This window comes from Phoenix dactylifera, unplaced genomic scaffold, assembly GCF_009389715.1.
Source record: "Phoenix dactylifera cultivar Barhee BC4 unplaced genomic scaffold, palm_55x_up_171113_PBpolish2nd_filt_p 000551F, whole genome shotgun sequence".
Classification (NCBI taxonomy): Eukaryota; Viridiplantae; Streptophyta; class Magnoliopsida; order Arecales; family Arecaceae; genus Phoenix; species Phoenix dactylifera.
In genome coordinates, this window is record NW_024067959.1 from 169,427 (window position 1) to 184,737 (window position 15,311).

At 39.2% G+C, this 15,311-nt stretch overlaps 1 protein-coding gene and 1 long non-coding RNA gene across 5 annotated transcripts; one reads left to right on the top strand and one right to left on the bottom strand.

The window, feature by feature from the left end:
* Positions 1-535: 535 nt before the first annotated feature.
* Positions 536-1,378, bottom strand: LOC103697251. The gene is made up of 2 exons (XR_602546.2): positions 1,162-1,378; positions 536-1,068 (listed from the first exon to the last, which is right to left on the bottom strand). It is a non-coding gene; the product is annotated as an uncharacterized LOC103697251 (long non-coding RNA).
* Positions 1,210-11,583, top strand: LOC103697252 (beta-amylase 2, chloroplastic). Of its 4 annotated transcripts, none has more exons than XR_003383518.2 (10): positions 1,210-1,709; positions 2,554-2,787; positions 4,301-4,384; positions 4,599-4,802; positions 5,422-5,616; positions 6,601-6,765; positions 7,355-7,615; positions 8,226-8,444; positions 8,836-8,979; positions 9,084-9,199. XR_003383518.2 is itself a non-coding variant. In XM_008779074.4 (10 exons), exons 1-10 carry the CDS (start codon positions 1,233-1,235, stop codon positions 10,848-10,850), a joined length of 2,088 nt encoding a protein of 695 aa, XP_008777296.1. In that variant the 5' UTR covers positions 1,210-1,232; the 3' UTR covers positions 10,851-11,583. The 4 variants fall into 4 exon arrangements, 3 of the variants coding, with proteins under 3 accessions (XP_008777296.1, XP_026656976.1, XP_026656977.1); XM_008779074.4 differs by lacking the exon at positions 8,836-8,979 and adding an exon at positions 10,822-11,583 and having other exon boundaries at positions 9,084-9,303; XM_026801175.2 differs by lacking the exons at positions 5,422-5,616; positions 8,836-8,979 and adding an exon at positions 10,822-11,583 and having other exon boundaries at positions 9,084-9,303.
* Positions 11,584-15,311: the final 3,728 nt, after the last annotated feature.

The window sequence follows — 15,311 nt, forward strand, 5'->3', positions numbered from 1 at the left end:
TGCTTTTGAACTTTTGAAACCCCGTGGAAAATAGGTTTTCTTATTTCTACGCGTAGCAGGCACTGCATTTATCTACCTTAATACTTTTCACAGGATCCATTTGAACGAGAATTGAATGAAAGAAAATAACATAGATGGAAATGGATATTAGCACATGACCATCAAAGCATGCATCATTACTCTTATAATCTTCAAACATATGTAATCCACCTGCCACCAGTCCATGAGTTAATTAGTAAAACCTATTTTCCTTCAAGAACATCATAAATTATCTAACAAGCCACCAAAGAAGGATTTCTTCAGAATGATATGATGTAATGGTCACTTTTTCTATTAGCAAAGCTATCTTTGGTCCCTTGCCAGGCATCTTATAACAACACACGCACACGTGTGTGTTTCCATAATATTTTTCTTTCATATTTTTTTTCCTGATTTAACTCCTATCTCCCTGCCGTCCCATGAACACTGAGCTAAATTTTTTATATGATCAAACTCGACCTGAATCAGATGTAGATAATTATAGCGACATGTAAAATTGCCGAGAAACAGACTTCTACTCTAGTATAAAATAGTAAAAATCACAGTCTCAATAAATATTAGACATTTCTTTTAGAGTATACTAAACAGATAAATTTATTAACCCCCGTGCGAGCCACGGCTTCCCCCAAGCGACTACTCGCGAGAGGTCACCAAACCCTGCAGTTCGCACGTGCTGCACGTGTCCCTACCCTTCCCACCCTCGCGCCAGGCGTGCTAAAGATAAACCACAACACGCGCCGCACACGAGCGAAACCCTAGCGGCCCCCAAACCCCACACGCGAACCGGCCGGACCGCCGCCGGAGGAACCCGCAGGAGCGACCAACCCCGCCTAATCTCCGCCCAGGACCTCGCCGGAGGGTCGGCTCCGGGTCAGCAGTTACTCAGACCCGGCTTCCATCTTGCCGGCCGCCCGGATCGCCGGAGGAGACCGGAGCGCCGCCTCGAATCCCCACCGGAGGTACCAATTCCGTCGGAGAGGACGCGCCTTTTGAAGAAAGGAGCGAGATCTCAACTAGTAGCCCTTTTTTCTGTATTTAAAGTTTCAATTTGTTAGTTTTCGATCGGGGGAAAGGGAATTGAAGCTTTTCGATCTGAATCGCATCTGGAAAGGCCGGACGTACCTAGAAATGGAAAAGGCGTGGGAGCAAGGGTTAGGCTTGTAATACCGGAGAAAAGGGGTCACGCGAAGGGGATGGCTCAGGAAATGGAGAAGCTAGGAGGGACCAGCGAGGAGGCGGACGAGGAGATGGATATGGAGGTGAAGGAGGAGGACGAGGAGGAGGAGGAGGAGGAGGAGGGGGCGAGCGGCAGCGGCGGAGCGGTGGTGATGGGGCTGGCGGCGCCGGCGGCGGGGGAGGACATGGGAGGCCGGTACTTCGAGCAACCAGGGGGAATCGACGGAGGCGGGGGGGACGGGCTGATGCAGGGGGTGGTGATGAGGCGACCTCGGCCAAAGGAGGAGAAGGAGCGGACGAAGATGAGGGAGCGGCACCGGCGGGCGATCACGGCGAGGATCCTGTCAGGGCTCCGGAGGCACGGGAGCTACAACCTCCGGGCGCGGGCGGACATCAACGAGGTCATCGGCGCCCTCGCCAGGGAGGCCGGTTGGGCGGTGCTCCCCGACGGCACCACCTTCCCCTCCCGCTCCTCCGCCTCCTCCTCTCCCCAGGTTTCCCCTTCTCTCCTCTCATTTCATGGGTTCGCTCGGTTTTCTCTCGGCATTTTATTTTTGTTTTATTAATTTTTTCTCGGCGAAAGAGAAAAATTGGTGTGCGGAAAGGAACAAGAAAAACGTATCAAGGACCCCTTCCCGTTGTAAGAACTGGGGAAACTTCCGAAATTATTGGCTCGATTCGATTCCCGGCCCGTTCCGTTGATATTTTTCTTCCATTGGTTACAACCTACTTTTTCCCCTTCCGGCCACGGGTTCTTTGGATTATGTTATTTTATTTCTTTGGACCCAGTTATTTAAATGCCTCAATCGTTTTATCAAGGCATTATTATTATTATTATTGCGCTTGGAAGTTGTAACAGCCGTTGAATTATTCGAGCTGTTATTATTACCTTTCCAGTGCTGTAAATGCAGCTTGATGCTGTAGAATTACGCTATGTGATGCTATGTGATGGTTGAGCATGGATGGAAGATTCTGGGTCGTGAGATGTAGACTTTATTGTTGATCTATCGAGCTGATCCTAAACGTCCAAACCGAAGACGCATTCATCAAGACATTCTCGATCATCCTTTTAAGCATGTATTTTAGTTACTACTATTCCTGTAGCTCCTCGTATCTATCGTTTGGATTCCTGATGACAACTTTCTTCGTTATTTTCGGGGTGGGCCGGGGGTTTACACCTGAAAACAACAACGTTTCCTTTAACGATCTCGCGATTCATTTTGAAGCAACTTTATTGCGAGTCCCTACCAAATTTTCTATTATGGTCTTTGTCACTTGAGTTTGCCGAGCTAACGAGAGGTCCAAACGGGCTTCTTCGTCTCCGCGCGTCTTCTCCAGGCCCCACCGGCGACGTCGTCCGTCGCGCCAGCTCAGATCCAGCCGCTTCGGGGGGTCTCCCCCGGGGGGCTCGGCTCCGTGGAGTACAGCCCCCTGAAGGGCGTCTTCACGCCCGCCGCCACTTCCTACGACGGCCGGTGCCGGACGTCAGTCATGGTGGGAGGCCACAGGGAGAGAATGCTCGACAGCTCCCCCCTTGCTGCCAGCTGCACCGATGGAGTCGACGGCAAGCAGGTGTATAAACTCTCACACGCATTTCTACTCGTCTTCAGTCATCTGATCATGCCTATCCATCTTTATATAATAGATTTTGTTATGTTTGTGGCTTGCAATGTTCAATGTCATGTTGGATCGAGGTCTGCTCATAGCGATGGTAAAATGCTATACTGTACTACTTAATCTAATGCTAGAAACTTACAAATTATTATTATTGCAAGATTACAAGCGTTCTTTTCTCTTTTTAGTATTTTTAACATATATATATTTGCTTGAATATGACTGATACATATATTTAGAATTCACAGATATCAGTAAGGATGTTGATACAAGATGCTAATGCCTTAATTCTTCATTCAATGGTCATAATTGATTAATAGTGGTAGACGCCTATAACACTGATATGCATAACTTAAAGTCCGATGCTAAATAGTTTAGAGTTATTCTATTTGACCTTCTAGAGTTCGTGTTCTGTCATTCGCTCATTATTTTTCATAATTATTGATACTGTATATTTAGTACATTTCAGCGGGTTTAATTCCATGACGTCCAAATCAGTTGTTATGTCAAAAGAACCATAAAGTTGTAGGTCTGAAAGGAACACATGTAGTGACTTGTGCCATTGGATCATTTTGTCTGATAGTAATGCTGATTTGAATTTTGATACTGTTACGGTGTGGCCTTTTATTCCATATTATTAACAGTACTACAATTACTATATTACTAAACAAATATCTTTAATAACATTGTCTATACTATTCTTTGATGCTACTGCAAAATATTCTTTTAACTCTTCTGTTGGTAACAAGAGTAACTGCCACAGCTAATACAAATGCTACATCATACACGAGTAATACTTCTAGCATAGAAATAGGAAAAAGAAAAAAATGCTATTATTATCCTATTCTGTAATACAAAGAAATGAAAATGCCCGCAGTAATCCCCACCCCACCCCACCCCGACTCCCCTGCAAAAAAAGAAAAATAATAATAAAGGCCTGCAACTCATAGTTTTTTATGAATCATCAAGGGAAAGGTTGGCATTTTGGTCTAATTAATAACCGAAACCCCTGTGGATCACACTAAAGTCTTGTGCTTCCACACTTTCTGGCAAGGTTAGGAAACACGGTAATTCTTTGGGAAAAAAAAGAAAGAAAATGAAACTAGGATTGGGCATATGTATCTAGAGCCTATGGTTCTGCATGGGCCTTCAAGAAACTAGGTGCTAGGTGCTGCCTGGTTTCCTTGGTATCTAACTAACCTACACTTTGACAATGACCGTGGCAAACACGCAGTATACGATATCAGGTCTTTCAATTTCATATATCATGGTCTTCCTCTTGTATGTGGATTATGGTGCTGAGCATAATACCGTTTTCATTTTCTGAGATTTTGTTATTTTTCTTATGATAACTGCTTGAGTTACGCAAACAGTTCTCTACCTCTACAGTCTGTTGCTTCGTATTTTGGCCTCAGTTTTGCTATTAGCAGACATCATTGGTTGGTTACATAGTGTGGTGCTTGTATTTCAGGTGACTGATATACCTTCAACTCATAGAATGCCAGAGCATGATTTTGCAGGCACCCCCTATGTTCCAGTATATGTGATGCTCCCTGTGAGTTGTTTTAAATAAAGCTTCTTGTAGAGTGACTTTTATGATTTTACATTGCACACTCCATCATTCTTTTTTTCTACCTTCTGAAATCAGGATTAGGATTCTACTTATTAATCTTTTATTGTCAGAATTAGATGTAAATATTAGAAAATAAATATTTATTCATAAAATATCTGCACTCTGATTTTTTGTTTTGGCTTTTCTGGGATGTTAGCTTGGTGTTATCAACATGAAGTGTGAGTTGGCTGATCCAGAGAGTCTAATAAAGCAGTTGAGAATATTAAAATCTGTCAATGTTGATGGTGTCATGGTTGATTGCTGGTGGGGAATAGTGGAAGCGCATACACCACAAGAATACTGTTGGCATGGTTATAAGAGGCTTTTTCAGACTGTACGCGAACTGAAGCTTAAACTGCAGGTGAGATTTCTACGCATGTACTGCAATGCAGGGTCTATTGATCTTTCATGCTGAAACATGTGAATTCCTTTGCCGAGGACTTATTGTAAGTGTTTTGTAGAGATGCCAGATATATTATCTAGGTCCACTTGTCTCCTTTGCCTTCAAATTACTTAGTTGTAATTCATCTTTGACAACTAAATAAACTTCTATCCTGAAAAAGTAAGAGGTGTTAAAACTTTAATATCGATACCGATACAGAATATTGTAGTTATAAGCATGTTTCAGTGCATGCAATACTTGGTGAGAGTCTCTAATAACTGAATAGTTACTATCTATATGCAACTGGGCAGTGGACAAATTGCATCCTCAATCGGGTCGATAGGATTGACAGTGAACTAGTATATTCATGGTTCAGATTAGACAAAATTTGAAGCCTTTGGTTCTTGTGATTTCCCGCATTTCCTGAAGGAAAGAGAAGTAGTCTTTTGGAGTTACATGTAGAGCATAGTCTTCCCCTCTTTTTCCTGATAGCAATACAAGTTGCTTTCTGTTTTCTGCTTGGACTCTTATTTCTGTCATAACTATATATCTGGAAGTTCTGATAATTTGCTGATGTATCCATGCTTGCAACTGTAAGGTGGTCATGTCATTTCATGAATGTGGTGGCAATATTGGTGATGATGTATGTATTCCTTTGCCACATTGGGTAGCAGAAATTGGTAGAAGCAATCCAGAGATTTTTTTCACAGATAGAGAGGGAAGACAAAATCCTGAATGCCTTTCATGGGGGATCGACAAGGAAAGGGTATTAAGAGGCAGAACAGCACTTGAGGTATAGCTGCTTGTTTGTTCTTGATTCATGAAAGAACAAGTGTCTGGTAACCTCATTCTGGTGATTGAAATTTATGTATGTAATGACAATTTATATAGCCTGTTCTTTAGACATACTTTGTAATGCTATACCTGTTCTCTGAATGCCTTATTGAGAAGAAGTTTTTTTGTTTGTTTTACTGTGGATGTCAGTCAAAAACCTACTAGCTACTATAAATTGAAAATCCAGTGTAACAAAGGCATATGCATGACAACAAAGTGTAAGGAAGAGAAGTTTCTCTTGTGGATTTATAGTGGTATTGAAGAAATTCTAATCTTAGTTTGTCTTGATGGATTCGAAGGCCTTAAAGACAGTGCTCTATCCAAAAAATGCTGTTGAATCTTGTTTTGCATTTACACATGCTATGTACCAAATATTTTAAGATCTGATTTGTTTTTCATGAAACTTGTTCGGGAAGTACCCCAACTGATGAACTTTCTGATTGCCTGTGCAACTGATTTTGTCTTCTACTAGCAAATCAGGGTCATGAAATTCATGTTAAGAATAATTGGATGTGCAAATTAAATAACAAAATAGAATTTAAAACCTATGCTATATTGCCTTGTTCCATTCCCTCTTGATATGTTTTGGCTTTGTTTCATTAGGCCTCATTATGGAATCCTTTTATGCTTGTGCTTTTGGTGAAACATAGTTTTTTCATGGTTTGCAGTCAAAGCTATACTGGAAATAAATATTTATAGAACATACTTCTCTGTGTCTTTCTCTTCTTGCTGAAGGGAAGGTATCATGGGAAAAAAAACTGAGAAGGAATTATTTAGGAATATTCCTATGTTTGAAATTCATGTTTTTAGAGATAATGATAATTGATTCATGGGAAGCTTTTCTGCATGCATTATCTCTCATTTTAAGGTGAGAAATGTACTTTTTAAGTTGTTTTGGGTAAATTTATTTCCCTTGCCTAATGTTTTCATGGATTTGTTATAGGTCTACTTTGACTACATGAGAGGCTTTCGAGTGGAGTTTGATGAATTTTTTGAAGATGGTATTATCTCTGAGATTGAAGTTGGATTAGGTCCCTCTGGGGAGCTACGTTATCCATCTTACCCGGTAAAGTATGGTTGGAGATATCCTGGCATCGGAGAATTCCAGGTCATCAGCTTCTCACCCATCACTTACATATATCACAAATGATTGCGATTCTAGAAAGTTGAATATTCTGTGATGCAGGGATAGGAAACGCTAGTACTTTCAATGTAGAAGGCATGTGATTCCTTTGATGTACTTGAGTTGTCCTCTTTGTAGTAACTTAACATTGATGCATTGGTATATAGCTGGGATGAGTTGATTGCAGTCAAAATCCAGACCAATAGCTATAGAGTTGCATATAAATAGATCCCTTAGAAAGCATTATAAGCAGTTGATTGGAACGACTACGGTGGTTGCTGTCGCTGTGCCTATATAGGCAAAATATATACCTTCCTGCCTTTGCTTCCAGCAGAAGATGAAAATGACAGGTCACCTATTTGATATTCTGGACCTGAGTAACAGTATGATAGAATTTGTATATATCCGAATGTGCCAGGGTAGAATATGTATCCATAATTGAAGTTTAGATTCTATTGTCAGACTGATATCCGTGCTTTGCAACTGCCATTTCATAGACAAAATCTAAATTGACCTAGGCACGATTTAATGTATTTACTAGTCACTTATTTTATCTTCTGTTATAAATTTGTAGTGTTATGATCTGTATCTCATGAAGAGTCTGAGAAAGGCAGCAGAAGCAAGGGGGCACTCTTTTTGGGCAAGAGGACCGGATAATGCAGGCTCTTATAATTCACAGCCACATGAAACTGGATTCTTTTGTGGTGGAGGAGATTATAATAGCTATTACGGTAGATTCTTCCTTAATTGGTACTCTCAGGTCTTGGTTGATCATGCTGATCGTGTACTATCCCTGGCCAAATTAGCTTTTGAGGGCACATGCATTGCTGCTAAGGTAAGGGTGAATTCTGTTTTCTTTCTTCCGTAGGTTGATTATGTTTTTCCCTATATTTCTGTAAGATTAATGGTTTTATTCAAGATCCCTCACTTTCTCCTGAATGAAATTCAATATATTATTGACATCTGATGTGGACATAATATACAATTTTACTGCTGAGGAGCAGAGGTTTCCTGCTTTCCACTATATAATTTTCAGTCGTGATTCTAAATAATTTTGTTGCACTTAGATGCATTTGGTATATTTCGAATTTTAAGTTTTTATGCTAAATCAATCCATTGCTTGGGTACATTTCTTCTTATAGATACTCATCTCATGTTTCTAACCTTCTAACTAACAAATTCCTCCGATATTCAAATTGTATGTGATCTCTGCGGAATTTTGTTACCCTCTACTCCTCACAATGCTTTGGAGTTACTAATTCTATAAAATTTCTAAATGTTAAGTTGATTTTTGGTTGAATTTGGAGCTTTTCTACCCATCATATGATTCAAATCTTTGCAATATTGCAGTTGTTTAGCAGTGCTTTTGCAGCTTTTAAGATGAAACCAGGAAGATGTTGTATAATCCCAATTCCTTAGCATCTGTTATATTCTTGTTGGAGCAGGTATCAGGTATCCATTGGTGGTACAAAACAGCTAGCCATGCGGCTGAACTGACTGCTGGGTTTTACAACCCTTGCAATCGTGATGGCTATGCTTCAATTGCATCGATGTTGAAGAGGCATGGTGCTGCTTTAAAGTTTACATGTGCCGAGTTGCGGACTTTGGATCAACATGAGGAATTCCCAGAGGCATTAGCAGATCCAGAAGGTTTGGTCTGGCAGGTAAAATGCAGTAAAAACTAACTTGGAGGATTATTCTTGGCATACTAATGGGTTATGTAAGTTTTGGTTATGGACAAAAACTTGAAAAAAAGCAAATCCAGTATAGAAGATTTATGATTCTGAATTTTCAGTTCAAATGTTGAAATTCTTGGTTGCTTTTGAAGGAACCCTAATATTTGAGAGTTATTTTATATTTAACTGATTCAGTATGAACATCTACTTTATCTCTTCACTTAGTAAACAAATTCTGTATGCCTCGGGAATGATTGTTCCTGCTATGGGGTTATATCTATGTGTATGTGATTTTCATGGAATACAGCTAGAATAATGATACTAAAAAAAATGCTGTTGCGTGATATCTAATTCTTTATAAATAATAATTTGTTCCCAGCATTGGAGAATCTTTGCTGTTTTAAAGGTGTCGCTCTTATTTCTCTGAGTATGTTTGTGGTGGAGAAGAAGGGAAAGAGGGGGCTTCAACAGGGTGTTAATTGTGCAAAGACTAAGAGTTGTTTTGTTTATTGCTAGAACCAAAGTAAGATTCTGTAGTAATCGTCTGTGTTATAGATGTGGTGCCCGCTGTATAAAAATAAATGGCTGCAAACTAGTGATTGAAACATAATCTGTTCCCATCATCAGGTGTTGAATGCTGCTTGGGATGTTTGTATACCAGTGGCTAGTGAAAATTCTCTTCCCTGCCACGATAGGTCTGGATACAACAAAATTCTGGAGAATTCCAAGCCAATGAGTGATCCAGATGGAAGACACTTGGCAACATTTACTTACCTCAGGCTAAGTCCAGATCTCATGGAGAGTCACAACTTCCTAGAATTTGAGCGCTTTGTCAAAAGAATGCATGGTAAATATCGAGCCTTTATATACTTCTGTTACTTATTGAAGAATTATATGTCTGCTTTAGTTACCTTCAATTATCAATTCAATTAATAACAAAGAGCTATATAATAATAGTTATGGAACTGTATTTGTGCAATTCTATTGGTATATCCATAGGTTGTTTTCTTTAAAATAAAAATAAAAAACTGAATCTAGTGTTTCAATTTCAGAAAATGCTCCTAGTATCTAGGAAGTTCATTGCTCACTGGTCCATCAAAATTTTCTTTAGTTGCAGGAGGACATTAGCTTTTAGAAAGCTGAAAGATCTTCCCATACATTAGCTTCCCAGTTAGATGATGTCCATAGTTGAGAGATGGTGGGTCTTATATATACTGGGCAATTGCTGGAAAATTTATGCTAGAGAAAATCTTGTTCTTTCATGATAATATGGACTCTTAGTGGATTTGGAATCTGTACTTGAAACTGTTTTTTGTAGATCATCTTAGTGGTATCCAATCATGAAACAAGGTATTTAGCTATGTGATTCTCAGTTATGTCAATGTGTTTTGGTGACGTCATTGGGACTGTAATGATAAAAATGCAGTAATAAATAAATGCAAGAAAATAGGATGTTGGACACATTTAACAGTATTGCTTGTATTTCTAGCACATATTCATCATGACAATTCTAAGATCTATGAACCTTCTATAAGTTAATGTGAATAAAATAAAAGAGAATTCTTGTTAAAAAAGAAAAAACTTGATGTGTATTTGCATCTTTCTTTATGTGGAAAATAAGAGGCAAGTATCATCTAGATCTCTTTGGTCTCTCCATGTTCTTACTGCTAATTTTGGGCAAAATGCCTAGACGCAGAATATCTGAGCATATTTAGATGGTTTCAAGAAAGGAGAACATTGAGATGCATGTATGGTAAAAGTTGCAAGGCAAAATAAGAAATGAGTTCGATGACAAATTAAGGACAAAGTGATGGAGAATTGACTGATATGAGCATGCATGACAAATATTTAGGGCTCTAGTAAGAGCTGTGATTTAATTCGTGCTGAAGGAATCAGAGGAGGAGAAGATCTAAGACAATATGGATATTGGTTGTGCAAAAGATATGGAATAACTAGAAACAACATTTTCTCTATTTTATGCAGACTTAATAGGGTTGCTTGGTAGATGAGGTTCAATAAAGCTGATTTCAAACAGATGGGACGGGGCTGAATGGTTATGATAATTTGAAGTTCCATATACACTCACGTGTGATAATATAAAGAGAGAATCTGCTTTCATGCTGATTATTGAATAAGGACCCTTAGGGTCCATCTGGTGTAAGTGAGCGCCAGCAAACGCACTGCCGCTGCTAAGGCTGTCATTGTAGGGAAGTAATCAGCAGTTACTTCAGTTTACATCATGCAAAGCTGTCATAAATTGATTACTGTGCATTTTCAACCCTCTCTTTTTTTTTTCATTCTTTTGTCCTTGCGTGATCCGTACTTCATCGGCATAAAGTTGCATGACAGGTCTACTGCCTTGCAGGTGAAGCAGTTCTTGATCTCCAGTCATAGAAGAGAAGAGTCATTCATGACTCTAGTATTGTCTCTAGTGTCGAATCTCTCTTCGCCTAGAAGGACAGTGGCTTCTTTGCAGGTGCAGGAGAAACATTCTCTACTAAAAACTAAAAGGCTAACCCTTCTGTACAGAAACTCCACAAAGAAATAGCAAATCTGACCTTTTAATCTTTCCCCTTCATTGATCAAATAGATCAAGATGCATTGTGATTGCCACAAAATAGTCTAGTCAAATTCTTGGTAAAATATTGTAAAGTTCTTGCGGTAACCCTTTTCAGAGTAACTTCATCCCGACATCCTTTCATTGCTTTGCCCCTTCAGAGTTTTGTGCTGCAAGCTAATGGCTGCCTGCACATGGATACACATTCTACAGGTTATTATTACGGTTTTGCAGAACAGCTGATTTTTTATTACGAAGTGAGCAAGAACTTCTCTGCCTATTTGCAGATGCTTGCATTTCTCTTCCATTTTTCCGAGTGGAAAGCTAACTGATGGTTGGGGAGAAGGTCTTTTAATCTTATTTAATTGCACCTTGTATGCATTTGCAACTGAGGTTATACAGCAATTCCAGCATGGGCAGTAGAGATCTGTAGTTTGCTGCAGAAACCAAAATGTCTCTTTGGACAATGTAAAAACTAAACCCATACCATCTGTGAACTCTGGCCACCTGTTTCTGGGTTTCCTTGTAACTTTGCAGATAAAAATGCCATGATCTATAATCTTGATTGAAGTTGGAATTCCTATAGTGATGTTGTTACGGTTGAAAGATGGGTGATTCAAACAGGGGCATTGAATTATTTTCTTAGAACACTACTATCGTCATCGACCCTCATGAATCTTGATTTCAATGGCCATAATATTTTGAGTAACCTGCCTCCAAAAAAGGTGTGGAAGATGTTGATCCTATCCCTATGCAGCATCAAAATCCGTCAGCCTGCATCTAAGTCTGTATATCTTGGTAATTGATGCTTCATTTAGGTTTGGTTAATATATCTTAACATGGGTTGTTATGGGCTTGATATGATTTTATCTTTGAAATGGCTTGTTATGATGATCCTGTTTGGCATGGTCACAGTTTCTGGCTTTTAATTTTGTTCTTTCAGAAACACAAAAATCATGATAGAAATAGTGTTTGGTAATCTGTTCTGTATTTTTGGTTTTTTGAAAATTTTTCTAAAGATTATGGAAGCTGAAAAATCCGGTTTCAAAGTTTTCGAAAATCAAACCTATCTATGACTAGCATTGCCATCGGCTACTAATGGTCACCTTCAGTGCCTACCATCAGCCATCACCTCTACCTACTGTTGCCACCATTGTCTTTGTCATCATCATCGTTTTCACTGCTACCACTGTTCCTGCTACTACTAAACATAACCAACTAATGCATAATTTTCAGATTTTTAATTTAAAAAAAAAATATACCTATAGTTTTAGTTTTTAAAAATTGAACATGGAAAACACGAAATTTTGCCAAATGCTATCTATATTGGACTTAAACTCTCTACAAGATGCTAATCTTTTGTCTAAACTGTAATCATCTGTGAAGGGAAATCAGGTGGGAAAGCGAGGATAAAGAAGGGGAAAACCTTGCTCCATGGACCCAACGTGCCAAGATCTGGTGTCTGAGCACATGTCTGTCTGTAATTTAAATAACCAGTGCCAAGATCTAGGCAGTTGGAAAACGTAAAGAAAGCTTGGTACACTTGATCTTGGAACAAATCCAAGCTAAAAGGTTTGAACCATATCATAAAATTTGGTTCTAATTCGGCGAGCAAGGGTTTAAGGCTATGTCCATATGATGCCGAGCCTAGCAAAGAGATTCAAACCTAGAAGCATGTCCAGGGATTCTAACCTGATCCAAGATGGTTTAACCTAACTAAGCATGAATGTCTGTATACAGTAGATGTAGTAATTAGGGTCAAACGTTAGGCTTATTGAGTTAAATTTTGGGCCAATAATCGACTCAAATTCTTTATTAAATCAAATCAAATGAAGTGGCTCCAACGGTCTATAAAAATTTTGGACTATTTGAAGTGGACAATCGTGATCCATACCAAATTTTGTTTTTGGATCCAAGATATGGTATGGTTGCTGACTTGACCCCTTAACCCCTAGTTAGTGACCCTCTTCTAGATATGGCTTGAGATAGTCCTCTAACTCTAGCCAATCCAAGCTAAGGTTAGTCATTAAAGTCTAACAAGAGTTAGTTCTCTAGCTCTGGTTAAATCAATTAGGGGTTAGTCTATGAACATTCTCAAATCTAAGCTAGGATTACTCCCTTAACCTCGATAAAGACCAAAATAGCGTCAAACCGCTATCTTGGTTAAAACAAATTAGAGTCAGTTATTTGACCCTTTCTCAAATCCAAATAGGGTTAGTCATATAACCCGAGTCTATTCCATTCCAGAGGTAGTCCTTTGACTTTGATCAAATCCAAATTAGGGTCTTATGAGGACAACATGGAGAGATCAGCTCCCCAGTAAACTCCCTAAGGTCTTATGGGATAGCTTAGCTTCCACAGTCATGGCCATGGAAATAAAGAAATGCCCGAGAACTCAAGTTTGAAGCTAACAATGCCTCCAGAATGATGGAACTGTGCAAACAGCTATATGAAACATGGACGCTACCCGGCGAAAGTAAATATCAACCCTTCCTCTCAGAAATACTCAGAGCTCTCTGGCTTTCAAATCATGGAGGACCCGAGTCTCATAACAGCAAATGGGCATGGGACTTCAGGAGGGGGTCATATCCAGGAAAAGTGTGCCCAACCTAAGAATTCAGGAACATACATTCGTTCACCAAAAGAACACTAGCATCTAGAGAAAATCTAACAAAGATTTGATGAATAAATAAATAACAATTAGTACATATATTACATTCACCTAGTTAATTGCAAATAATAACTCGAATGTGCTAATGTTTCCAACAAAAATTAAGGGAGTGTTGCCTTTACATACAAATGCATGTAGTGGTGTGCTTGTGCTGTCATGTGTGCTTAGCTTCCTGTTATCGCTATGTAAGTAACTTAGAAGTTGCTTTCTGCCACCAGCTTGCCGTATAACCATTGATTCTAGATAAATTGTACATGAGATTTTGGGTGCAGTGTTTCCAACATATGCATCAATGGTACATGCCAAGACCAGCAGGGTCGGGGATCTGGTTGTATTAGGTTAGGGTGAGCATGCAAAAGGAAACATATTACTCTAATTAGGTTGCAGAAGTGATTAGATAGGGATGCTTGTAAGTATAGGAGACAACTTGTGGTGCTTAACATAGCTAGGATAAATCCGACAGGACTGACAAAGCCTCTTTTGCCCTAGTTAGGACATAGGAATCGGTGTTTCATTAGTAATTCAAAAAATAAATCATATGAAAATAACTGCAAATTAACAGACCTAATCTAAAATAACTAGAATCAAAGGAACAAACTAAATCTAAGAATAACCAGCTGGATGTCTTACCAACCAAATCCACCGACTCGACCAAAGGTGCATTGGCCTTCGCTTGGGGTTCCCATTTATCCACAAACATCTCATTGGGCCTCATAGAGTTAGTGCCCAAAGAAAGGGATCTTTCAATTGCATATAGATTGCTAGAGTTGCACCATAGCAAAGTCACATAACCAAAGAGACATTAAAAAGAGAGCTTCAAATTTCAATATTATTTATTTTAAATCAGAGGAGAGGGTTACTAGGGGTATTTATATTATTCTAGAGTGCCTTACAATGGCTAGAATTTAAAGGGCGCCTATAGAATTCGACTGACTCAAATTACTTCACCGCCAGGTCATCTAGACCAACTCCTTGTGCCTTAGGAGCATTCTGAATGCCAAAAAAAAGACAATAGGTCTATGTGATCAGATTGGTCGAATGGTACCCTAATTGCTATTGGATACTTCCTAGAATGACTTGGACTAGCGCTAGGTCTAAAGGCAAGGTCTTTGCCATTAAAGAAGTTTAACGGCGGACTAACTGCCATCAAACTTTATTCTGAACCCTTAGTTTTTGTCATCAAATTACACTAATATAGGTTTGGATATTCAGTCATAACTTGGTCATCCAACCTCCTATCTATGCTATAAACTTGTATTGAAAAAATTACTTGATGATATATATACATGATGGAACTAGCGTCGTCACAATTTTTTTTTTTCTCTACTATTATTTATGAATTTTGAGGCTACTAATTTCTATGAATCATCCTATCATTGCAAAAGTTTGAGCTTCCTAGACATATGAGTCAACTAACACCACATGATCATGCTTGGCCATCAAATTATGCTTCACAGGGTTCACCCAGGATGCTTTGGTGCTAATCATTTGGCCTTAGCATGATTCTTAAGGCAGGGGCATTTCTAGCATGTATCAAGCCCTCTTATCTTGAAAAATTTAGCTCCTCTTAAATTGGGCTAGATGGCTTTTTCTGCTTTCGTAAAAATCTTTGCTGAGGCTTCAACAT

Bases quoted from the DNA above. Each gene is read 5' to 3' on its own strand.
- LOC103697252 (XM_008779074.4), top strand. From the start codon at position 1,233: ATGGCTCAGGAAATGGAGAAGCTAGGAGGGACCAGCGAGGAGGCGGAC. The intron at 5,617-6,600 runs GTATAGCTGCTT...GATTTGTTATAG, and splicing joins GAGGCAGAACAGCACTTGAG to GTCTACTTTGACTACATGAG. The intron at 9,304-10,821 runs GTAAATATCGAG...ACTGCCTTGCAG, and splicing joins CTTTGTCAAAAGAATGCATG to GTGAAGCAGTTCTTGATCTC.